The sequence below is a fragment of the Pseudorasbora parva genome, chromosome 20 (genome assembly GCF_024679245.1).
Source record: "Pseudorasbora parva isolate DD20220531a chromosome 20, ASM2467924v1, whole genome shotgun sequence".
NCBI lineage: Eukaryota > Metazoa > Chordata > Actinopteri > Cypriniformes > Gobionidae > Pseudorasbora > Pseudorasbora parva.
Genome location: NC_090191.1, coordinates 37,581,983 through 37,609,959, shown reverse-complemented (window position 1 = coordinate 37,609,959; position 27,977 = coordinate 37,581,983). Strand labels below are relative to the sequence as shown.

Sequence of the window (27,977 nt, the reverse complement as noted above, 5' to 3'; positions counted from 1 at the left end):
AACCACAACTGTAATGAGTGTTTTAATTTTTTTTTAATTTTAAAATTAAAATAAATATCAATGTAAAAATCTCTGAGAAAACAAACATTGCCCTTGTTTAAATGTGGAAAATTACAGCTCGTAATGTTTCCATGAAAACTCTTAAATAAATTATATCACGTACAGATGGTGAAACAGAACATTACACAATGAATATATCCTTGCACTGCTTGAGTATGATTTTATGTACTCAGCAACAGCAAATCTCATCTATTTTTTTTTCCAAACCAGGTTGAATCAACATCCAAGATGAATAATACGACAGAACAAAGAGAGAAAGAGAGAAAGGAACTGAAGATGGAAAACCAGGCCTTCTGAGTGTTGAAGGAAACCGCACTGACGGAGATATGAAGGCCAGCGGAGTACGTGAGCGCTGAATCAGGGCGGCTCCATCAGGTGTCCTACAGGTGCATATTTTTGTATAGCTTTTACCAGCCGTGTTTAGGATGATAGCACACTGAGGCATCTGGGAGGCCGCTTCCCCCTGACACTTTATCGGTCCACTTAAACAGTGGCTTTGTACTGATCTGGTCTCTTACCCTAGAATAACACTTCTCTTGTTTCCCTCCGTTAAACGAAATGATATAATGTATTTTTTTAAAAACATTTTATAACTTTATTTTCGTACAAATCTATATAACCCAAATTTTAGAAATCTTATTTACATGAAAAAGTTTAAAATGGCTAACTGCCCACCCCAAGAAATATTCACACGTTTTTTTTTTTAGTTTTGTCTGTTCAACAATTTTTCTTGTACTAAGAAAAAAATAGCAATAGACCATCGAACAGCAACAGACCAAGCCAAAAAAAAGTCTCCTCTTCCTAAATGTTTGATCAAAGGAATCACAAATTGCCATCCTTGACCTGTGTCCACCTTATCCCATGATGCATTTTATTTAATGGGGCAAAATAGAGAACAAACAAAAACGGAAAGAGAAAAATTATAATTATAAAAGGTGGGTAGCTCTGTCATTCAGTGCTGTCCTCTTAGGTTTACCCCTGATGGGCAGGAGGAACAGAGCTGTTATTGGCGGCAAAGGTAAGAAGAACATTGTCTCCCTCTAGTGGTGCGTTTCAAGCACCGCAGGACACAAGGCTCACACACCACCCTCCTCCGTACAGCCTCCGCCAGCTGTGTAGCGAAACTCCTGCAGGTTGGACACACCATGAAAGTGCACAAATGCACCTGCCACTACCAGGATATGGAACAGCTGATGGGAGTGGAACTGAAAGAGAACAAAATAACGACAAGGTACGGATTAAACTTTAAATATAAGGCATCTGGATTATGAACTCTTGTGTATAACTTTCAGGGACATCAACTCACCCAGATATCACACTTGCCGGGGAAGAATCTCTCAGGTATGCGCGCGGCGTACAGGCAGGCTCCGGTGATGTACAGGACGGCCATGAGGAACAGCCAGCCCATCTGACCCATGGTGGTGGCCCTCAGGAAGCCCTCGGTGATCATAAAGTGCAGCGTGGGAACGACTCCACTGAGACCCAGACCCACAAACACACCTGAAACACACAAGACAGCAGGTATTAATTTAACTATTTATATTGCATTACTAGACACTTCCAGTAATGCAATATTGCTACTTCTGCAGAGACCACAAAAACACAGCTCTATATATTTTCTTCATGCCCTGACGAAAAAAAAAAACTGACCAAAAACCTCCACACGTAATAACCTAGAATACTATCTGACACTTTGGCTGCTCTTTGAAGTCTTCATCATCTTTGATAACAATCTCTCATTTGAAAGTCACATTTCTAGTGTCTGTAAAACTGCAATTTTTAAGTCTAAATTGCAACACATGCTCTCAATGACAAATGCATTAGAGTTAGTTCATGCATTCATGACCTCAAGGCTAGATTATTGTAATGCCTACTGGGTGGTTGCCCTGCATGCTTGATAAACAAACTCCAGCTAGTACAAAACACAGCAGCTAGAGTTCTTACTAAAGACAGGAAGTATGTCCAATATTAGCCCAGTTCTATCAACACTGTATTGGCTCCTATTAAACATCACATACATTATAAAATCTTGCTAATTACTAGCTCCCCGGTACTTGAACGAGCTCTTAACGCATTATAGTCCTTCACATACACTAAACTGATTTGAATAGAAATTGTTAATCTGTTATATGATTGTTAGGCTGCACAAATTAGGTCAATTAGAACCAGGAACACTTCCTATAACGTCCAATTTACTTGTTACATCCTAAGAAGAATGGTATCCATGCTAAAACGAGTCTGTCTGTCTCATCCTTATCCTGAGGTTACCGTAGTCAGCCGGATCCAGTCCACATCCAGGTCAAATGGTGGACCCGCACCTAGATACGACCAAAACGCAGCCCTGAATGTCAGAGAGACAGTGTCTACTAGACAATCCCCCTGTGAAGGCCTCGTCGACACGATAACCGTCGGCACAGATCCTCAGCAGAGACCACAAGAACCAGACAGGTCCTCTGCACAGAACCTATGGCCAGCTTCGGCTCCATATCAGCGTGATGAATAGATCTTCAAGCAAAAGGAACTGGATGAATATTTAAATGCTACCGATTCTGAAGCTGACTGTACTGACGCTGATGTATGAAAACTGAACGACAATGTTTTGAAGAAAAACTGCTTTATAGATGAAATGACCTATATTAACTATTAATGATCTGTACAATGGATCTGAATCAACTCTGAACTGACTTCAGCTGAACAACTGAAAAAGTGCATACATTTCCTGTTATCCCTGTAAAGCTGCTTTGAAACAATTTGTACTGTATAAACTATATAAAGGTGACTTGACTTCTAGACCATAACATTTAGATGTTTTGGCCTTGGAAACTCCTGTAACACTTCCTAGAGGTTATGGTGTGTTAGGGCAGAATTCGAAGTAAACTGTACTCTGATCATACAGCAGCTAAACCCACTTAAAAAAAATAATCAAAAGAAGACCTGTCAGTAAACAACAGAATGAGACAGCATCTTACCGGCCCTGACTCCACGGTACTGTGGTGTGGCGAAGAAATCACACTGTGAGACTGTGATGGCAGCGACCCCCAGAATACACACCACTATCAGGTATATGAAACAGGGCTGAGGGGAGCAGTAAAAGGAGTAATACAGCCAAGGTACAAAACTGCCCATGATCAGGAACGCGATTCCCGAGTAGTCTAACCTGTGATAGGAGTGAATGAGAGAGTGGGAGCTGTTAGAAACTTCCTTCATAAACAAACAATTGAATACTTTTAAAGAATTAAATCTTGATTAAAGGGACAGTTTACTCAAAAATGAAAATTTCCCCATGATTTACTCACCCCAAATTATTCTAGGTGTGTATGACCATCTTCTTTCAGACGAATAAAATCTGAGTTATATTAAATATGTCCTGGCTCTTCTAAGCTGGCAGAGAATTTTGTTTTTTAAGTCCATAAAATTTCATCTATCCATTATATAACTGCTCCACACACAGCTCAGGAAGGGTTAATAAAGGCCTTCTGAAGCTAACTGCCATGTTTGTGTAAGAAAAATATCTATTTAAAACTTTATAAAGTAAAATATCTAGCTTCCACCAGAACACCTACTTCTTCACCTCACAGAAAAAGTATAGTGCCTCTCTGGCCACTGCATACCAATTACGCATTTTCCCAAACTGGCGGAAGCTAGACATTTTACTTTATAAAGTTTTAAATATGGATATAATTTCTTAAAAACATCGCTTCAGAAAGCCTTTATTAACCCCTGGAGCCACGTGAAGCAGTTATATGATGAAAAAACACATTTTATAGAATTAAAAAACAAAATTCACTCTGCCATTATAAAGCTTGGAAAAACCAGGTCAATGTTGTCTGAAAGAAGAATGTCATATACACATAGGATGACTTGAGGGTGAGTAAATTATGAGCTAATTTTCATTTTAGGGTGAACTAACCCTTTAAGATTCACCTTTACATTAACCTTTTTACCATTAAAATCATATATTATAATCTAATATCACTTTAATAAATTATAATGTATCATATAACATTACTGATGTATTATAGACTAAAATGGACTATTGCCAATAGCCAAAATTAATAAATTATATAAAAATGATCAAACTGCATCAACTAATATTAAAAAACAGAATCTTATTAATAATAATAATGATGCATTTTATTTATAAAGCGCTTTACATTTTAAAGAAAATCTAATTAACGGTTACCTATAGGTCTAATGTTCTTCCCTAATAATTTCTGGTTTTCCATGACAGTTTCAACCCTATAATAAAGGACTGTTTGGAGAGTGTTCTTACTTTGAGAAGACACGGGACACTCCCTCCGAGTGGCAGTAGACTGTGTGAAAGAGCCAGGAGAAGGAGAGGCAGAGAATGGCCCCCAGGAAGAACATGCCGATGACAATCTTCTCTTGAAATGGTGCCACGAACGACATATTGGGTCTGAACATGTACACGATGCCAAGACAGAGAAAGAACAGACAGCCTGAAAGACACAAGGGAAACAATGTTTAGTGTAAAAATCTATGTGCAGATAAATGTTAACGTTAATTTTATAATTTTAAATGTTATATAGAGGCCCCTCCCTGCTACAGGTCGATACTACAAATCAATAAATGTATTAAAAGTACAAAGAGTAAAAATCGAACTTAACACAAAAGCACATCAGAAAGCTTTGCGGTTACTAGTAGACCAACATCAAACATCAAATCTCCTTTGTCTATTATGGCTTAGATATACCACGAGTCCAAAGGTGTAGATGATCAATAGCTGCACATTACCATCTCACCTCATGATCAATACCATTATCTAGGTCAAGAGTCTATTATGTTTAGAATGACCTTCCACCCATCCCCTACTTTTCCCCATGCTGTGTGAAGTATGCTTACATTTCTCTAGGTGGCAGCACAGAGTCAGACTATGCTGAGGGGAGCGCTTACTGTGCTTACTGTGTATTTATATTTAATTTAAATGTATTATTTATTCATCCAAAATATGCATATAGCAAGTAAATAAGTTGTGTGTACCCAGAAGATGTGTCCAAATGTTGCCCGTTTCCGTGTGGATTCTGAAGATGCTCTTGAAGCAGGCTCTGAAGGATGGCATGGGTGGCCGGTGCCCATGCAACAGGAAGTCATTATCCTTCAGCCAATCAGGGAGGACATCATGGGGAATGACACGCCATCTGCCCTCCCACATCTAAAGACACAAAATTAAAAAGCATCACTCTACACTCTCAAGCAACCCTGCAGTTCTGAAAAGATGACATATCAGCCCACTCTTTGACACATCATTATGCTAAGTTCAGGTCAGCATTTACTGGTTGGCAAGAGAAGAGCCCTCTCATTTAACTTCAGAAAGTAATTATACGGTCTACGCATGTATGTGAGAGAGGACGAGAGCATGAGATAAGCATTACAGTAATTATGAGTTAAGGGGCAAGCAAAAATTACACAGAGCCAGAAATACTCTTCAGAAGTAAGTTAGGGCAAAGCTAGGTACATAAGGACACATGAAGTACAATAATGCCTTTACACAAATGTGCATTAGGAAAAGTTGGGCAGAGTATGTCTCTTTCCTAAGACTGAAAAAGGTCTGTTACATTGAACAAGGTAAGTTAACTCTCCCCACACAACCTGCAGTTTTCATGTCCAAAAGAGGAAAATAAAATCTGTTATTTTATAGTCCTCATGAACTGAATGTATTTTTATGGTGAACTGCATCCGGATTTTTTTTCCCTTTTGTGTGGTTTTCATAAAACTAGGTTGTCACCAGCTGTGGTAACGCTGCTGAGAATTAGCATTAGTTTCTAAGTAGTGTTCTGCAAAACAAGACTGATGAAAACCACTCCTGTGCAATAATACCAGTCACAGACGTGACCACAGGATTACACCTAAGTGCAGCTCATACATTGACTACAGCCGAGGGCAAATAGGCCTACGTCTACATCTGCTGAGAAGTGTTCTTGGCTCTGTTCATATCAAGACATTTAAATAAATAAAACAAAACAAACGAATCTAGGTCAGGTTGTTTGATTGACACTCCAAGACAAGCCTTTCGGTCATCTGTCAAGATGTGTTCTCAAAGTCTACGTTCCTAGAAGTGCTCCTTTCAAGACTCTGTACCTTAGTGCTGATAGTGAATGGCACTGATTGGATCTCGCACTGTGTTTGCTCTTCGACACAGAGAGCTTTGGCTTCTTCCCCAGAGGGAGGCAGGAAGGAAAGAGCCATTAAAGCAGAAGGGGCTCAAAAAGCAAACTAAACTTGAGCTGGTTTTTAGGGCACAGAATTGCAGCACACGCTACAAAGGACGGCTTTCAGTTCCTGTTCCTCTGCATATGGCAGACTCTGAATACAAGATTGAGATGAGAGGCTGCAGGAGCCAGGAGATGGGCGTCTGGTTTGGCAGGGATGATTTCCGTATTGGTGGACTGTGGCATGTGCGTTCAGAAGCAGCTGTGAGCACTCCGCTCGTGTCAGGTGCGTTGATGTCATCTGTTTAATTACACCGTATGACCCTCGACGTATAAACTCAATGATAACCCACACATCTGTGCTTGTGGTGTGAGCTGGGTCTCAGCTGTGAAAAAATTTGCATGTGTACTGGTGTGTGAGATGAATGTAAGAGATTTTGACCTTGTGCACAAACTCCTCCATCCTCTCCATGGCGTGGTGTGCCTGCAGCAGAAGGCCTTCGTCAGAACTCTTCTCCTCTTCCTCATCTTCTCTTTCTGTTGTTTCCTCTTTTTCATGTACAACCCTCCTCGCAAAGAGGCACTGAAAATACAAAATGCAAAGAAGTCAGGTTTCAAAGTTCATTTGTTTTTATCTTTCATATTGAGCAGTAGTGTTGTCACAGTACCAAAATGTCAATATTCAGTACCAATACCAGTAAAAATCCACAGTTCTCAATACCAATTTTGGTACCAAAGCAAAACACAAAAATATGCTAACTGAACAACACACTTTTTATTAATAAAATTAATAAAAATAAAAATGATATACTTTTTTAAAATTGTGTTCCAAGTTTTTCAAGTAATAAATATACGAAAATAAGAAACAAGTTAAAAAATGAAAACCAAAAAAGCAACATGCCATGACTGCATAAACACTTATTTGTAAACTATTTTTATAAATTAAACAAAATATGCCATGACTGAACAACACAAGAGACGTTATAAACTTAAATATTATAAATTCCTCATTCCTCCTATGACGCAAATATCGTCAATTTGCATCATAGGAGGAATTTTTCCAGAAATAAAATGCATAAATCTCTTGTCTCAAAGGGATATGAGGGGGGAAAGCACAATTATTTGAATATACTGGTTTCTACTGATACAAAGCCATATGCTAATCGCTGAAGTAACCCTTTAAGTGAGCTTTTTGCCATTTCCAGATTTTCAGAAAGAAACAAACATAACGTTCCTGATTCAGTCTTGAGCATCTTGGGCTAACAATAGCAGAAGTCAATAATAATACAAATTAATTTAGGTTAAATTTTAGTATAAATCCTCTTGGTAAAGATGCATCTCTTTAAATATTGCACTAAAATATAAAATTATTTAAATAAAGCATTTTTATTTTCAAAAATTAAAACAAATGTGATGAACTCACTGCACAAACCGTTGTTAATGACTAGTCAACCATCCTGACCCAAAGACCCAGTCAACCCCAACATCACACTCAGAGCCAAAATAAAAGGTCACTTAAGTACACTCTTTCACAAACACACACACACACACACACACACACAATTTAATTAATACTGCATTGATTGGTACGACCTTGCTTATGGCATGTTCTCAGCACTTTGTGTGTTAAAAGCAAAGCCCTGCTGACTCGCTCCAATTTATCGTTCGGTGCTTATACCAACAATCAACGCATATATAAGTCCCAAGAGTCTTATATACATGCTCATCTATCAAACATACAATGTTGAACACACTACAGTGTGTGTGCAAACATCACTAACACAAACTATTAACAATATCAGGGTGAAGATATACACAAACACACACCTGTGTAAAGGTCTGGCTGTACTTGAGGTCAATAATACAAAGAAAGCATGCACATCCTTAAACCCAAACAGGGCTCAGGTGCAGCCAGGACAAAAGAAATCACTTAAGCAAAAAACAAATGTGATGTCTGCACACAGATTAATCTGCTCCAATTTATTGCATTGCAACGTTTTACCGGATATGTCTTTGTCAGGGCCGAATGTCCTCTCAATAAATATATTGTATACATTACATTGCTCCACACAAGTTAAAAAGGCTTATAAATAGTCCAAAATCTGTTTTGTAAAGTAGGTGTTGGGTTAGGCCAGAGAAAATGTAATCACCCTGATAGAAAATCAATAAAAGTCTATGCAATGTCCTCACTAATATAGTAAAACCAAAGCAGCCTGCATTGAATTAAACAGCAAGTCGGCTTTGCCTTCTAGCAAATCTGAAGCAAAAGGATGTGTCCCAAACTGCTGAACAAACAGATTAGATACAAGGAGAAAGGGTTGCACAAGGAGAAAGGGTTGCAGAAGGTGAAAGTGTGAGGTGTTGTTTAGTAGCACAGGTTAACAAGCCTCTCTTAAGCAGATCAGACTTGGGCAGTGGGACAATCAGCATCTCTGTAATCAGCGCTGACGTGGCATTAGCGTGGTACTAATTCCCTAGCAGCTTTGTGAATAACCCCATCCCCTTTCCTTCGGCTGATACTGGAACACACACACAGCTGGAGGGTGTCCTCAACAGAATAAGGTATGACTGGAGCAGAGGCACAGACACAGATGACCTTGAAGGCCCTGGGCTGGAGCGTCAGAGTCACTTCCAGTGGACAGCCAGCAGGGGTCCTACTGCAGTGCATTCAGCGCCATTTTGACAGTGTATACGCACACAGATGACAGAAGACAAGATTCAACAGTGAACGCATCTGAACCGCATAGCTCTGTAATTAAGTAGTCAGTCAATAAAATCAGAAACAGACGCTTTGTGTTCTCGCACCAACTTTTTGCTTTAGCCCAGCAGTGCTTTAAGGCAGGTCCAGAAATAGACACACTTCAATGGTTTCTAAACTTATTCAGCCTTGAGTTTAGCTATTCAACATCACCAGAATAGCAGAAAGATGAACTGCATTTCAGCACAAGCCTTCAAGGTTAACAAAACAACAACAACAAAAATAGTGACATCTACCAAACAAAATAATTTTACAAATAAAAATATTTAAATGTAACAAAACATGGGAAATTTAATATATATATATATGTATAAAACAAAAAAAATAGATACCTAGTTATATCTTAGGGTCAAAACAGTCACTGTGCAATACAGTTAAAACAGCTTTTAATACTCCTAAATATATTTGACAAACTATCTCTCTGACACTGGAAATCTAGGACACTTGTAAACCTGTGAAGAGAGAGGTCACGGTTAAAAGGCAGACAAGCTAACAGTGTGTCTTTCATCAACAAGAGGAGCCAACCAGAACCAGAACTGGATCTATAATGCATGAATAGCCTACTTCTGATGCCTGCCAGCAAGACAGCATTCTGTCAGTGTGACAGTGTTCGGTTCCCTCTCATTACAAGAGTGTGTGTTTATATTAATCGTGGTGTCTGCCACAGTTTTTCACTTCAATGCTTTAAACCAGAACATATTCAAGGGTGCTATTCATAGCTCTAACAAATATACCACTCTTGCTTCCTGTGAACACGTGTGAACAGAGAGCAAGCATTCCTGTTAGGGTACTTTGTGCCTAAAAAGCCTGAGATAGAGCTCTCTCTGGGCTTAAACGGCCTATAAAGAAACCAACGAGACAAATGAGTCTTGTACACACTACTAAAGGAAGTGTACGAGTGGACTCCTTGAGTATCTCAGAGTCTTTGTGAGCTGCTATTGTAAATATATGCTGAAGTTGATTCTCCAGTTTGAGTAAGTTTGGGAGGGCAGGGTGTGAAATAAAATAAACTCCTTAGCTATGGAGTCACTAAAGGAATACTTAAACACACCCAGAAAAACAATAACGAATAAGCACGTTAATGTGCACACCTCAGAAAGGCATGTGTGAACACAGAGTGATACAACCAGTTTTGGCACTCTTTCTGACTTGTGCAAAATGAAGGAAATGGCAAATCTTCAAATCAGACAAAATGTGTCAACATGACAAATCCTACCACATTTTTAAAGATGGTTTTGTGACTTGTTCAGCTTTCAACTAAGTCAACAATATCCCAGATAGCTCTATACACTTACAAATATCTATATTATGATATATACCACTACTGTGCTTCCGTCCACACGGAGATGCGTTTAGCTATATACGTATAATTTTTTTTTACCGTATCAGCATTTCTTCCACACGGATCCGGTGTTTTGGAAGCATTAATCCGATAGTTTCTGAAACCAGGTCCCTGAGTGGATAAATCTGAAAACGACAATCTTGCGTTTTCGTGTGTACAGCCAGTCTGTATATTTAGCGAAACAGTGATGTCATCACACTACATCTAGCACGGTGAAAGAGTTATGGGATACAACTACGGGCACTAGGCATGCACACATCAATATTGCGTCATATAATTACTGTATTTGCATTATTGTAAGGGTATGTATAGGGTCGGGGTAGGTGTAGACGTTAATAAAACAAATCTGTTAAGTAGCAAATGTATTTGTTATTTTATTGTGAGATTTTGCCTCACCTCCTACCACTGCTATACCCCTTCTAGCCGCAACTCTTTCTCTGTTTTTAGTGTATTTCTGTGGCAGAATTACAGCGCCACACACTGGCCTGGCATGCAAACTACATCGTTTTGAGTCGGTTTTGGTGATCACGTGTGGACGCAGACATTTGTTGAAACGAGGAAAGAAAAACAATGATTGGATTGGGAAAGCTCTGGCTTCGTGAGAATGGGGCCTTAATCCTAGCGTAATTCAGATTTTCAGTGTTATGCTCCCTGTGTGCACTGATTGGTTGGCTCTCTAGAGATCATCAAGTGCCATAATCACGTTCCTCCAAGGGGGGGGGGGGGGGGGGGGGGGGGCAGTTTCCTTGTTTGCTAGGGACACAGCTGGGACTTGTATGGGTCTGTGTAAAGGAAAAAAGGAGAGTAAATACAGAAAAGAACTGGCTTAACACCTCATAAAACAACCATGTAGGTTCATTAGGAGCCTGATGGGATAACATTTAAAAAAAAAATTCTAAATGTTTCAATGAAATGTACTCTAGTCCACTTTGAACGCTTCAGTATGTTCGTCCAAGCTTAAATGACATGCGGTCTGTCTGATTTTCTGGGTTTAGCATGACTCAGCTGTAATACCCACACCACCTGCTACTAACAACACGCCAACATCTTAAAAGCTTTGTTTAGGCGATGTTCTTCCTTGACTGAACAAAAACAAGAGACCACATATGGTGAAAATAAAGTAGCACATAGTCAAGATGCATCAGTGGCTACACTTGCAGAATAGTTGCTGAATGCAAGCAAACAGAGAAGTTTATATAGCAAACTAAAAAAATTCCCCATATTAGTCAAGACTTCTTGGAGAAAAACAATTGTAATTTAGTTTCACATTACTTTTTCTAGGCCTCTCTTATTGCCCCAGTATCTTTAAGACATCTATATTTATAAGACCTGTTATGATAACCTCTTTATATATTACTGCAATCATGTTTATTATTAAATACTATGGCAAAGCACACTACCGTTCCAAAGCTTGTGGTCAGATAGATCAGCAAGAATGTTTTAGTCTCTTATGCTCACCGATATTGCATTTATTTGACAAATTCTATTATGACAGTATTAAGACACATGATCCTTCATTATTATATGCTGATCTGGTGCTTAATAATCAAAATTTGGTTATCATCATAACCATCTTCAATGTTGAAAAGAGTGCAACTTAATATTTTTTAAGGATTCTGTGATGATTAGAAAGTTCAATTGAACAGCATTTATTTGAAATAGTAAAGATATTTTATTATAATACAAAATACTAGTCACATTTAATACATTTATTCCATGTATTGATTATATAAAATAAAAAAATCTTACTGACCACAAGCTCTTGAATGACAGTATGTGTGCATGTAGTACTTTAGATGCATTAATTTTAAAAATCAAATAAAAGTCACACATACTTAAGACAAAATGTTAAACTTCATCAGTAAATTGTTAAACAAACTTCAAAATACAGAACATGAATGAATGAAAGATTGGGGACACATAGGGTCTCTGCAGGAGGCCAGCAGGGCTCTCTGTCAGCTCTGGGGTCTCATGAGATTAGCGAGAGGATGGCAGGTCATATAGCATTCCAGCCTACGTCTGGAAGTCAGATTAAAGCCAGATTATGAGAGCTACAGAGGAGGGCTAGGCCCAGCTCAAACGATCCTCAAAAAAACACCCAGAAAATAAAACCTAAACTGCTTTGCAGTAATCTATTGATGGATTTTTAACATCAAACCTCTTGCATTATAGATTCATTAAAACGTTGTTTTGCAACATAAGTTTACAGCATTTATTGATTATTTAGTCCTCACTGAAAGTAAAATGCTGCCAAAAATCACATCTAGATATTTGATGTTTAATATAGCGATATGGAGGCTATACTATTAACAGGACTTCTCTGACTAAAACAGAAAACAATCGCCTATCAAAATGTCTTGTGGGTCATAGTTGTTGCTGCTTTGTAAAAAACTCATGGAAGAAATGTGATTAATAGCTTTGGTGCTTTATCACGTCTGGGCTGGTGAGGACACGGTGTGAAGGTTCATGTAAAGAAATGTTCCATCATTAAATGACCTCATTAAGTCAACAGTGTAAGCAGTCATGATGGTGAATGCCGTTCAAACATCAATAGACAGGCTATTGCAGTGTGAAGACAGTCAAAATATTTATGCCAGGCATGCTGGCACCTCATCACGGGGAATATAAAAATAATGTAGCACATATGCACAGCACTCAAAGGTGACTTTGAAAGACCTCATGTGATATTTTGAGGCAGAGGCACGTGTTCGGTGACAAATAACAGCAGCAGGCTGTGTATGGCACAGTAGGGATATGATCCTGTACATTTCAATTCCTGGAATGCTGGGAACATCCTTTTGCTGGCCTCAGGAATAGGCACAGCCTCAGCAGGAGGGCCACGAGTCTCATTTAGTGAAGTTCAGAGGCTACAACAGTTCTGCAACAACACCTACATATCTCTGAACCAGAACATGTTATTACAGGGGTAAGTCATTTCATTTTCCCCTCGCTCAATTTATCCGTATATGATACGTAAGGCAATGGTCAATACTAAACACATACATCACTACCATTTTTTTAAACATTTTAAAAGGAAGTCTATTAAGCTCACCAAGTTAAAATGTATTTGATTGTAAAATGTATTTTTTAATTGTAAAATTATAGAAAGTTCCATAGAACAGCATTTAATTGAACATTAAAAATATCTCCACTGTCACTTTAGATCCACACATACATTAGATTTAATGTGTCCTTATTTAATAAAAGTATTCATTTCATATTAAACTCATGATTTGAACATTCGTATAATTTTTCAAAGTGAAAGTTTTCCTTCTGGTAGATAGTTGACCCATATATATCAGCATTGACAACATGTCAAGGGACAAAAGTTCAGTTACGATCAACCGATCTGAACATTGAGCAAAATCTACCGTGATAAGACTGCATGTGCACCCCAGGACTTGTGATTATACAACCATCTGAGAATTTCTTGAAGTCCACAGCTTGTTTAGTTAATTTCCCTCTTTGTACAAAACCACATTGCCTCAACTCACAAAGATTTGTCCTGCAAAACAACATATTTGCCCTTGGTTCACTGAAAGCAGGATGCAATCCAGCCAAACCGGTTTAGCCAGGACTATTTGTACTTTTGCAGCTGATAATATTCAGGCTAGCACAAAAATATATGACATGACTGGGGATACAGAGAAGGACCTTTGTGCTTAAATGCAACATTGGCTTTTTATTTGTATTTTTTATTTTTCTTCAGGCATATAAATATAACAGACACAGTGCTAGACACAGATAACTTTTGTCACAGTAAAATTGAACTGATATGCACTGTCTATATACTCACAAAGCTAACAATTCACAGTCTGTGTGACACACAAATTTTGCCCTCTATGCCTTCAGATCACTGTAACCACCACCACTTACAAAGAATCCCCTACGGAAGCAAGATTGTAACTTTCAGCCGCCTGTCCAGGGAGACATTGTCCCAAAGGACAAATTTTTTGCCTCCTCGGTCTTCGCTTGGTAAGAATCCTACTGTTTGCGCTGTTCTGTCAGCCTGCTCTCCTTACCGAACCCTTAGGGCCACATGTTCAAGACCACAGAGCAGACAGATCCCTGGCCATCCATTCTCCATTCTACAGCCCCTACCTTCCACAATATAGCCTTATACATTACATGTTTGGAACAGTGGAACCAAATTTTCTTGCTCAATCAGGAAGTGACCTTTATACAGACTAACCCCAGCACCAGTGTTGATGCACGCATGTGCCGCTGACTCAAACTCTCGCTTCGTATGCACAAAGACAGAACTCAAAAACTGATTTTTCAACGTTTGCAAATCCTTCGGGACAGGAAGCTGGAATTAATAAAGCTCTTTATCCAAAAACATCTCCCTTACTGAGTACCAGAAAGAGAAACATGGGAATAATCAAACTAATTACAATAGTGCTGGTTACTTTGGTTACCAAAACATAAATAACAAATACAATTATTATTGAGGAACTCAATATTTTGGGAATGTTTACAAATTTCCAAGCCCTTGGGATTTCCAGACATTCAGCTTTTAATTGGAATCATTATACTAATGCAATCCCCCTCATTGGTTTCCTCAGAAATTAACAACATGCAATTAGGCTAAACGTTGATAATGAAATGAATTACGTGTCTCTGATTAGAAAGAAGAACAAGCTGTACCACAGAAATGCCACAACCTGGAAAGCACCAGGGGAAGTTCTGACTGTATGGTGAGAGAGTTATCAGGGTCCGTCATCTCAAGAGTGAAATGGTTTTAGGTTCACCAGATGGCGGAGTATAAACTCTGGCATGAGGTCACATATGACATCATCAGAAACGAGTGATTACAGTGATGAATGTTCAACTTTATCCTACGTCCATTAATGAAAAAAAAAGTAGTTGACTTAGTCTTCCAAATCAACAGAATTAAGTAGTTCCTGGTTAAAAATTGACCTTCTGGAGCCGAGAGAGCTCCAGTTTTCCTGCGCTTACCATACAAAAACCAATCTAACTACACTGTTGGCATAGCACCAAGGCAGAGCTGCAGATAGGAGGAAAACAACCGGTTACCTTAGAAAAACCAAAGAGCATAATGCAAACAGAAGACATCAACACCCTCTCATTATGAACAGTACAACCTGAATATCAAATTTTCAATGCAACTCTAGCTTTACATGAAACTTAAATGAGAAAATCAAATATCTGCCTTGCATGAAAGCAGGTGTGTTTGGCAGTTGTTCTATGACCTATAACCAAGTTAACAGGTGTATGTGCACTAGTGCAGTGAGATTCAGTGCATGCCTTGGTAAGCAAGAGATAAGCTCAACGTATGGTCCACTGCATCCAGTGTTTTCAGCAGTAATTCAAAATGTAAACCATATAATAGGGCTGCTCGAAAAAAATCATAATCACGATTATTTGGGTCAATATTGAAATCATGATTATGTAATAAGATAAATTCACATGACTTTGGGAATGTGTTGCATTTATTAAAAAAAAAGACACCTTTCAACAAATCTTAAACTGAAATTGTAAAATTTGTTGAACTTTTTGAACTATTAAAATAAATAATATGTTCAAATAAAAGTATAAAAGTATTTAAGTAAAAATGATAACAACAAATAAATAAGATCAACAATAAGTGCACTTCCATAATCTCTTGAAAACAAGTAGGCAACATTTTGGCAAAATATATTCAACAAATTCCAGCTAGTAACTCGATCAGAATATTAAAGGCTGGCTCACCATCAGCCCCCAGAATTAACAGCAAATAAGTTAACTAATATGTAAGACAAAATAAAAATGATTCAAGTCAACATGCTGGTAGGGCTGCTAATATTATCTCTTACAGGTTTAGCCAGAAACACTAGTCTGTTAACATGATCTGGTTTAAGGGATGAACGCAAGCGAGTGACAATGTTTGAGGCAACGGAATCAGTTATTTTTTTGTGTCTTTCCGAATTCAACGGATAGGGAGTAGCGTTGTAGATTGTGTATGTTATGGATGCCTGGGATACGGAGGATGTTAAGGGGGTTGTGGATTGCTGTTTTTGTTTCTTTATTATATTTTCATAGGTCACTCTGTGTTTAATTTTCAAGTGGTTAAACAAATTCATGGTGTTCCCTTGCACTGCAGCCACTACCATGTAGCAAGTCTTGCACGTAGCATGTTTCTACTCGTCGTCTGATTCCTCGAAGCCAAACTGTTCCCAGACAACGGAGTTGGTTTTGCCTTTTTTGCTCCCCAAACGCTGCTGTAACTGCCCTCCTTCTGCCATCTTTACTTGTGCCGAGTTTTTAAATGCCAGCGGATGATATGCACACGAGTCACGACCTGAGAGAGTTTGTGGCTTCGAGAGGGGTGGATGTGCGTGTGCGCGTTTTATTCAGAACGCAAGACAAAATAAGAGTGTTTTTGCAAAGTAGAACATGGCAAAATAATCGTTTTTCTCGAATGTACTATTTTGATGATCGCTGGGAGCCGAAATCGAAATTCAATTAGTTGCACAGCTACCATATAAGGAAGTAAAACATTTCTTAAGAGAAGTAATGGGCCACATACACGTGTATAAATAATTATTTGAACTCCTCTTCATGCGGTTTGTTTTGATTGTTTGTTTTAACACAATGCCAGCTTCACTGGCTATTTTTCCCATTTTTAAGTCCCATTTTTCATAAAAATTCTAAAACTAAAATGTATATACTTATCCTGATATACTTAATATACTGATCCCAGCTGAAGTGTCATCTTATTGGTGCAGTAAAATCCAAAGATGTTTCTCTAGCACATTTTTACATTAACCAATATTAAAAAATGTCACTCTGAAATTTATTGTAAATTGCACAAACATTTTTCTTGTATAAACAATCCAATAATCTGCTTTTATTTACAATTTTTACAGTGTGTGAACCTGGACAATTATGGCACACTCACGGGAATATAGCAGATTCTTATTTTCCAAGTATGCTCACATGCCACAGTCTCTTGTGTATAGATGGATGTTTAGTTCAATCAAACCCTCTTTAAATTGAACACAAATTTCTCTTAAATGAGCAAAAAGGCATCCTAAATAGTGTTTGCACTATGCAGACACAAATTTAACCTCAGAGACATGACGCAAAATAAACACCTAACAGTGTCTATTACTGTTGTCCTGAGGCCTGTTTAAAATTTCATTAGCTTGGCCTTGTTTTTGTGGATCTACCTTAACCCAAAAAGCCAGTGGGGCGTCTGCTCTCTTCTGGGGACGGGATAGTTTTACACCTGCCCTGTCTGACCACACCACACCATACACCGCCTGGCAGCCAACCATCACGTGGCTCACAATGACTGACACAAATGTTGCCCGAGTCAGATTACACAATACACAACCATTGTGTGTGTGTTGAATGTATTCAAATAACAGAGGACGACAGCTAATGCAAATACAAAGCGTCATCTCTAAACCTGCTAACACTGTTAAATTTCTATCAGAGAAACATGTAAAGATGTGGATAATAATTATTCAAAACAGAGCAGGTAATATAAACAAGCAACACCAAATAAACAAACAAGAAAAAAAACCCGTCTTTTCCCCCCGAAGAATATTCCTCAACAATCTTCTGAACCTGTACGGACTCCTCTGAGAGTAGTAGACTCTCTGTCTATATTGGACTGTGATAAGTAATTATACATCACAGAAACAAATAACACATGGTGCTTCTATACATCATAGCTTAAATGATGAATCTGCTGGTGTCTGGGGCTATAATGGACTGCAGATGCAAATTAGAGAGTGTGCAGTCATTGTAAAGCATTCATTAATAGTTCATTAGCTTTTATAAACAGTCCATTGAGTTCTCAAGTGAGTGCACTTATCTTATTGAGTGAGAATTATTTATAAGCAACCAATATAAGCTACTTGTGATCCCATACTTGCACTTTACTGTGGCTGAAATGCAGGTTTTCATGTCCTTTGGTATAGATGAGAGCAGTCTGTGGTTTATACAACTTTATAAAACTGAAAGTTTGGGTTCTGAAATCTGTTGTGAAACAACATACACACAAAAACCTTTGATTGCACACCCAATTAATTCTTAATGTGCCAAATTGGTACAAAACCATTAAAATTATTAAAAAGAACTGCATTATTTGTCAACAGATTAGCTTATTACTATTAATATATAATTTATTGAATTATTGTATTTGATCATACTGCTGGAAAACACTAAAATTTGTGTGTTTGTGACTTTACCAAGGTTAAGGGAGTTTTATGAAATCTACTTTGCATTGTGAGTAAAAAAACACACAATGCTCTGCTTCTTATAGTTTTTTGTTTTATTATACAACCATTACAAACAAGATGAGTTTTTTATATCAATGCTAATATCTAGGAGAAGGGTGGTTGGCTGATTCTGATTAAGACTGATAAAGGTTGATATATCAGTTTATCATTCATAGATACTAATGGCTTCTGTGTGCTGTGCTTACCCTGTTCTGTGTGGGGTCATCCGATCTGTGATCTGCACTAGGACTCATGGTGTCCTGGTCATCTGAGTTGGATGTGTGGGTGGGGTCGGTATCGCTGCTGGTGCAGACTCTGTGTCTAAGGACAAAGGCGGCGCCCTTGTCCTCACTCGCCTCCCCCCCGTCCAGCTTGCTTCCTGTTGCTTCTGCTCGTTCTTAATACCACTGGACCGAGAGGACGCTTGACTCCAAAAACTGTCCTCCGAGACTCGCTGCTGGACCTGGTGAAGACATAAGAAATAACATTAAATATATAAATGAGATGCTTAGGGGATGTTACACTACCACTCAAAAGTTTGGAGGACACTCATATGAAGTTCTTTTTTAAAAAAAAGTTAAAAAAAAAGAAAAAGAAACATGTTTAAACAGTAATGTACGAAAACCCATGTTTACCATCATGCTTGTGTAATTGGCACAATGGGCTTACTACTTGAACTATAGTTTAGAATAAAAAATAAAATAAAATAAAAAATTCAAACACTGAAACAGCAACAGCTTAACATACAATGGATGCAATTAAGTCTGCTTGCAAAAAGTATGGGTCATATGGCAGCAGAATACATGTGACTGAAACTGACGTTTAACTAAAAAGACTGAGAAGTTATGTATCTGCTTAATTACATAAAAGGATAAGGACTCAATAGGGCTTCTATAGACAGAGTAAAACCTCAATGAAACTACAAATAAGTTCATAAATCCCGTTTCACAACACATTTTGAAATTACCCATTCTGCATATTAGTACATAACAGGGTTTGTCAAAACATCTGTGCAAGAATGGATAAAACCTTAATCCAAGCTAAAAATGCTAGACTTTCATCTGATTGCTACACTGCCAGGCCCCACACAAAGGCACTTAAGTTTAAACCAGTCACCTGCGGTTCAGTGTCATATCCTAAGTCATAACCATGAAGCAAATCATATGATATCATATGCTTTTAGTGCACAAAACATATGATAAAAGAGAATTTTTAACAAGGCCAATCACGATCTCCAAGCAATCTGCATCCACATTCTAACGAAATACAGATTAGCTTGGCTATTACCACATCTACAGAATATGAGCGAAATCAGCTTCTGCTTCAAACGCTCTTTGCCAGTCTGAAGTGCGTTTAATTTGAGCTGATATCAGCTGCAAGCCTTGAGCAGTCTGCCAAGCTCACAGGAGCTAGAGGCTTCACAGGCACAGCTGTGAAACTGACAGCATCCGTCTGCTTAGAGTTTCACTCTTTTTGTAAATGAAAAGTGTGGCAACAGTTGACTGTTCACAAGCCAGGAAATCAGATTCAGCTCGAAAATCTAATTGCACAGTGGTCTGTGTCCAGTTTGGCAAAAACATGATGCACTTTTCTTCTCAAGTTCAGCCCTCTCTGGTGTCACTGCACCGGTATCATGTGACACCATAAGAGTGTGAAACTGACCCCTCTTGCTCCCTTGGACTACTGTGCAGGAGTTTTGTGCCAAGAGGAGAAAATTGATACAGACAGTTTGAATGTCTCCAAACATTCATCCACCCAATCCAGAGGGTGGAGAGGAGCTGACAAGTCATTATCAGTTAATTATCAGCCCATTCATTATGTTCACTTAAAAAAAAAAAGTATTCAAAGGCTCTGGCCTCATTAAACTCCCACGTGTCTCATATGCGCATGTAATCCTACGGCTGTCAAGTCCTGAAAGTGCAAAAATCAATTTATTATGTTATCTTTTTTTAATAGTCAAAATGTCAAAAAACATCTGAAATTTAAACCTGCATAAAAGGGTTTAAAAATGACGTATGAACAGTCCAAACTGTTCATTACCGCAGTCTGTGAGCTCTGAAAAAACAGATCTAATTTCATCACATGCAAAATTATACTGCGGCCACTCAGTCCTAAAGACAGGATATAAAAAAAGCAGAGAGGACTTTTGTGCAATGCACAGTCAACAAAGTATTCCTGGAACTCGCCTCAGGAATCTTGTGTTTTTTTCTCTGTCAAAATTTTACATTGTTGGGGGACCACCATTACAAACAAAGTTTGCATAGAAATTAGTGACTATTCATGAGCAAAATGCACTTCCAAAGAGGCAGTAGTCAATTTCCATTGTGTAGCTAAGACACAAACAAAAGGGAGAAATAAATAAATCAATTGAGACACCAGTCAGCAAAAGTGCTTACCAGGGAGTACAGGAAAGCAGGGGGAAAAGGAAATGACATTTGAAATTGATTTTCTTTTGCCACTCAAACAGCTGACTAACAGCCATCTGACTTTTCTGTGTTTTAAGCTCTAAATTGTCACAGCTCGAGAATGTCAGCAATTCTATTTCCGCAAGGACAATTTTCATTCTCGAAGGGTGGCAGTCTTCACACTGTGGTGCTGAAAGAACTGCCAAAACGCACCTGAGAGAGTGTTACTGAGTCATGACACCAGGGGCTAGTTGCATAAACTTAGCTACCATGTTAAGACGGCGTCTTAAGCACTAATTTGTAGCTAGCAATTATTCAAAATGTAATCAGTCTTACTTATCTAATTCAAATTGAACCGATGTACCATTTTAAGCAACTGATTTTAAAAAGCTAGGACCAGTCTTAAAGAAAAAAATTAGATGACTTACTTTTAAGACTAGTCTAAGTGGTTTATGCAACTGGCCCCTGATCTTAAACTACATCTCTACCTTTCTAGAATTCTTAGAGCCAGTGTAATGGCCAAAGAACCTAAAATGCATGCGTCCATCCCACTGACTCTTGGAAAGCTCTTTAGAAAAGCGCATAGGTCAATTGACCTTATGTGGTACAGAAAAAAAGCAGATTAAAAAGAGCAAATTATAAACGCAAAATTATAAAAAACATTTTTATAATTTTGAGTTTAACCTTCTGATTTTGCTGTAATTCTGTATATTAGTATAGTAGTAAACAGAGCTTGCAGGACTACAACAGCAAGTTGTGTCTCGTGGGTCTCAGAGTCCACGTCCACTTGACTCTAGATGTAGAGTTGTTCGTGGCATTGTTCAAGTGTGATCATGAAGGAAGTGAGTCACTATTACACTGGAAGGAGAGAGCCTGAGACGGACACCTACCAATAGACAAGCCCTTGGCTGCAAGTCATGTTTCACATTATACCAATCGCATGTGCTGCTAAGATGACTGACTAAATTGGACAGAGATATGCTTTCATTACGCTTGACTTATGAAAAGCTATACTGGATCCACATCTCGGTTTACAGGTCGCACATACAGAAATTCAAAATAGAAGGGGTGATTCATGGAATTGTAGCATAGCTTTTATATTTTGGCAGTAGATGAACCTCAGGAACACCACAGAGCTTTGCCACACATGTGACTCACATATATGATAATAACATCTCAGATGACTCAGTTCGTGTGTAGTGAATGCTTCTGAGAATTGTATGCTGTCTGATAACAGTACATAAATTACCAAGATACATTAATGTTTAGTAATAATATAATTAATATAACAATATATAGTATAATACAATAAATGTAATAATATAATAATATTATATAATATAAACATTTAATTATTTTTTTGTATATCAAATTTAAAAATATTATTATAGCCTAACAGTTGCATATTTACTAACATTTAGTTTTATATACAAAACAAAATATTAATCAATATGAAAATCACATTTTTAAAAATCTCTGATAATTCCATGACTGTCAAAAGCTCGATTCTGACTTTAAGAAACAAATCACATAAAAAAAACAACAACATATCTTTATGATTTTAATACCACACAACAGAAATGTACAGTGATACCCCTAGGCATATTCCAAAAGTAGACCACAAGCTAACTAACATGTCGCTACAAAAAGCTATATTGCTACACAGGAGCAACACCTGATTTTCCTGAGGATTATAGATGAAGGGAAAAATGTCTAAACCAAAACAAGTGAGAGAATGGAGAAACCCAAACAAAAGCAGTTGTTGGAGCCAGTCTTTGGGTGTGTGTGTGTGTGTGTGTGTGTGTGTGTGTGTGTGTGTGTGTGTGTGTGTGTGTGTGTGTGTGTGTGTGTGTGTGTGTGTGTGTGTGTGTGTGTGTGTCATGTGACCGAGTAAGAGTGTGAACAGAGAGGTTAGAGGTGCCTTTGTGTGCAGTCTGTTGGTCATGAGACCAGAGCTGACCACCAGCGCAGCACTGAACTTCTGTCAGAGGAAGAGGCCCTTTGAGAGAGAGTAAAGAGGAAAATACAAAACTTCTAATACAATTTTTGATGCATCACAATGCATCTTTTCCTCCAGTTTGTTTGTACTATATTAATAATCTTAATGTAGTTCTTAAAAATAAGATCAAAATGGCAAATAAATAACAGTAGAACAAATACAATATATGCAATACAGAAAATGAATAATCAAATGTACAAAGTCACTATACAGTATTTAGAGTTTTAAAAGCCTACAAATAAACTGATTATTAATAAAGCTTCAGAAGTTATTTAGACAAGAACAGTGAGCGATTCCCTCTTTTCTTTTGTTGTTTGATTAATATAAACGACAGAGCAGCAGATTTATTTTATCAGGACCTAATGCACAGATCTAATATAATACACATATTACACATCAGATTTTTTTCCTTAACTGTTCACATTCACAAAACTGACTATTTACGTGAATACTCACTATATTTAATATTTGTTCAGTGGGTTGGCATTCGATTTTTAGTTTTGGGATTCAAATAATCTTTTTTTCCCGCACACCTGCCATACTATGTCAAGGTTTTAGTGTCGCGGTTTCGGTACAGTTCGCTATGTGCTATGTTCATGGAAATTAATTATTAGCTATATTCAACTGTCACATAAAAAAAGAAAATAAGAACATATAATCAAACTACAAGCAACAACACAAAGAGATACAATAGAGCAACGTAAACAGTGCTTTCCGGTATCTAACAGTAGTTTTCAGGCATAGAAACTGAATATAGTAATCAAATAAAATGATTAATATAATAATGATAACTAAATAAGTGCATAATATAATCTTTACTGTATAAATTATTATTGAAGTTACAAAAATTATTTCTTTGTCATTTTTGATTGATTAACATTAAAAACAGACAGCATGACACTCAATAGCTGTGTGCGCATTTCAGATGAGTGCACGCGTGCACGCGCACACACACAAAAATCTTCTCTCAGCGCACTCATGTCTGTCATTAATGTAAATTAAAGAACAAGACAGAAAAATAATTCACTGTTCTTGACTGAACTATTGTAGCTTAAAACATCTAACTTTATCTTCATCTAACTTTATACATTTTCTGTATATTCCATTTGTTAGATCAAATACTTAAAATATATTGTTTCCACATCAATTTTGAGATCAAATGTAAAATGATTACAATATAAAAACAATTTAAAGGTTAAGTGCAATTTATCACGTTTAATTACAGTAAAATGTTTTATTAATTAGTACTTTTTTTAATCGATTAACAGCACTAGAAAAAACATGTTTAAAAATATATAAACCACATCAGGCCTCCCTCCAATGTTAAATCAGAGCAAAATATTTTTGGTTTCCGCCAAGAACTTTCAGTGTCGCACACTGAATAATAATAACAACCAGTGATGACGCAGAAAGAGGTTAACCTGTCCTTCACACCATGTGCCAGAGACATACCATATTGTCAAATGCTTCATTTGCTTTGACACAGACCCAGCTCATGTGCAAACCAGTGTGACCCAGGTCTAACGGAGCACTTTGCCTAAACCTCCAATTCACCATAATGAGCTAAAGAAACTGCTGGTGTCACTATGAATAGACTAAGGCAAAATGACATGAGCAGCTTTCCAGCATATTATCTACACAAACAGGATGAGCCAGAGGAGACTGTCGTCTTGGCAACGTCATCCCACCTTGTTCAGATTATAGGAAGTAAGGAATGACACGCTGATGTGTTGCACGGCGCACCATATTTTGGTTTTAAGCACAGTTTATGGCCTAATTTCTACTGTACGGCAAACCAAATCAATGAAGATTTTCAGGAGTTGAGCAGTTCCCCTGCCATTTAAAAGATGTTTGCTTTGTCGATCAATGGCACACAATCAACTTCTCTGATAAGGGGCCTTTCCACACTGCAGAGGACCACGACTACTGCTGACACTATAATGGAGATGGACTGATACTCAGTTTGACCAACAACATGAACACCTTCTCCTTAATAGGTTATCAGTGTATATAATTGCACTCTGAAAATAAACACCCCCAAACAACAGTTTAAGGGCAAAGTAACTTTGTATTGTTTGCATAGCTCACCATTTAACCTACAAAAGATTCAGTTAAAACAATGGCATTATAATACTAATAATAACAGTATATACAATTATTATTTTCTTATTAGTGAAGAAAATCTGAAATACAAAATTATTTAAACTAGTATCTTTTTTGGACATCTGTATTGGTCATAAAAAATAAAAATAAAAACAGTAAAGTAAAAAAAAAAAAAAAAAAAGATTTATGATAACTAGGTCAGTCTGTACACGGTAACACTGACTGGCATTTAGAGATGCACCAGTCGACCAGCCATAAGTTGGAACCGGATAGTTTTTGCCCCAAACACATGATCAGCAACCAGCCGGTTTTTGTTTGTTTTATTTTTGGCCGATCTCTGTTGCACACTAAGTGCAGCGCAATAATTTCCAAAAATGTAATTTGTGTGGAAATAAGAGTGAATTTATATTCAGTCTTCTGTTTTTTGGGGAGTTTTTTTGGCTTTAAATAGATTGCTTTAAATCTTGAAGTTATACACTGCAGTTTAAATCAAAAACAACTGCTCATTACATACTTTGTTTAGATCAAATTCAAAGATTAAAATGCATTGGTTGCATTTTAAATGGCTACTGATATTTATTTTTTAAGGACAGTTTGGCGGGTAATAGAGAAAAATCATCAATCGGAATCATTGATGAAAAACCATGATCGGTGCATCCCAATATATTATATTATATTATATTATATTATATTATATTATATTATATTATATTATATTATATATAAAATGTCAAAATGTCAAACTGCATCTTCACATCATCTCTCTTTGTTTCTGTGTTACATAAATTCAAATGATCAAATAAATATACTGGGATAAAAGGTTATAGCTCTGCTTTGGATATAAACACTGATGAAAATAGAGTTTTCTTTTCTGTTCTCTGTTATCTCAGTTCACATTTTAAGGTGTAAGGCTGTAATATGCAGTAATTTCCAATGAAATGACAGTAAAGAGTGCTTTTCTCTTGCCTGATGCAGACAGGCAAAGTCAATTTGAAATGGCAAATGTTTGGTCTAAGACGATTACCTTACCAGCTTTGACAAGCACAGGCTCTATTAATAACTGATGTGACACTATTTGGGGGCCTTTGCACCAAGAAAATGTAATGCACTTTGTAGTAGTAGAGATCCCGACACTATTATATTTAGCAGTAGTCCCATGCATGAACTTTGCTTTGGGAGAGGAGCTGTCAGTTATGTGAAAGTACAAATGGCTTGGGACAGGACTTCAGTCCCGTGATAACCAATTTAGATCAAGATGACGAGCTGTCCTGGAACACATATTCAAAGTGCGACACACAGGGCCTCTTTACAACACAGACAGTTAGGGAGATCTATTAAACATAACATACTGCCTAGGGGTTACCATAGTAGAGGTCAAATTATTTTTTTATTTTTTTATGACCAATACAATAGACATATATTTTTTTTATCTTTAAGCGTTAAACTAATTTGTTTTTCTTGTTCTGTTTTTGATACTACAGCATTTCACTACAAAATTAAAAACACATGCATTAAGAACTTATTTGTATTTAATTTACTTTTATGTCAAATTGTAAACCAATTGCTATCACTTGAAAACAGCATGCTGTTATTTAAAAAATTTAGAAATTATTTAAACAATTAGTATAATATCACAATGAGGCATCATGATGGTCAGAGACTCACCAAAAAGTGACATTGGTACACCCATAATTAATAAAAATAATTATTAAATTTCTTATTAATATATCTCTAGCATTGAGGAGGATCTGAAAAAGTGAAGTAGACTGATGGAATTTATCCTGATTAAAATAAAAGGGGAAAAAAATGGGAAGAACTTTGTGTACTCATGGGAGGCAGTCGAAAACTAGGTCAGAAATGCCAGTGGTGATGACAAGTCGATAAGATCAGCAGTGAGCTGTCAAAACACTTTCACACTTTGGTGCTTAACATAGACATCATCTGGCATGATTTTGAACTATTTTTTTCCACAGCCAGTAAATTCTTCCACTAATGTCCGTCATCATTTGACCTCTACCAGTCCTATAATTATTTAAAAGGTAAGCTCACTCAAAAAAAAAAAAAAACATTTCTGTCATCATTTAACGTTACTCACCCTCATGTTGTTCCAAACTCCTATGACTTTCTGACTTCCTTAAACCACAACCTAGATCTAGGCGGGAGGACTGTATCAGTCACCGTTCACTTTCTTTGTGTTGTTGTGTCATCATGCATAAAATATTTTTTAAACAAAAATATGGGCAAGTGACAGAATGTTTCATTTCGGCGAACGGTCCCTTTAAATTGAAGCGCTTTTGTTTACAACCCAAACGAAAACATCTTGTATTGTCATCTCTCTAGTAAGAACGTGAAACTCGGCCAAAACTCTTTACGAGCATAAAAACTGAGGATATAAAGTCAGAAAGATGAAAACTCCTAACAAAAGCCCCATTAGTGGTCAACCTCACCTCTCAAAGACTGACACAAACAACTAGGAAAGTGACAAATACGCCGGATTTAGACACACGTACTTCGCTCTCTTCGCGTTCGTCACGCTCTTTGTACGCTTAAGACTCGTATATGGTGCTATTCCGGTCTGTTAAATAATTAAGATTCAAAATCCTGTTTAGAAAAAGCTGGAAAACAACAGACGAACCGTTTTTTTGGCAGCGTAGCAAGTGGAGGCTAACGTTAGTCAGCTAGCAATACTGACACAAACAACTTAATTGGCGCAAAAATAGAGTCAGAACACCTTCAAATATATTCTAACGACTACATGTGGGTGTCGTTTTTTTACTCACCTGTCTGTGTAAACGACAAGCGGTTGTCCTTCAAGTGAGTTTTTTTTTGTCGGAGTGGAGCTGCCGTTCCAGTAGACTGACTGAGTCGAGCTGGCTGGATTTTCTGGATATCGTACCGTTGCGTTTCAA

At 37.4% G+C, this 27,977-nt stretch overlaps 1 protein-coding gene across 1 annotated transcript; it reads right to left on the bottom strand.

The window, feature by feature from the left end:
• Nucleotides 1–14: 14 nt before the first annotated feature.
• adipor2 (adiponectin receptor 2) lies at nt 15–27,977 on the bottom strand. The gene is made up of 8 exons (XM_067427118.1): nt 27,849–27,977; nt 18,768–19,024; nt 6,673–6,813; nt 5,062–5,233; nt 4,334–4,520; nt 3,030–3,217; nt 1,367–1,560; nt 15–1,265 (listed from the first exon to the last, which is right to left on the bottom strand). Exons 2-8 carry the CDS (start codon nt 18,813–18,815, stop codon nt 1,137–1,139), a joined length of 1,059 nt encoding a protein of 352 aa, XP_067283219.1. The 5' UTR covers nt 18,816–19,024; nt 27,849–27,977; the 3' UTR covers nt 15–1,136.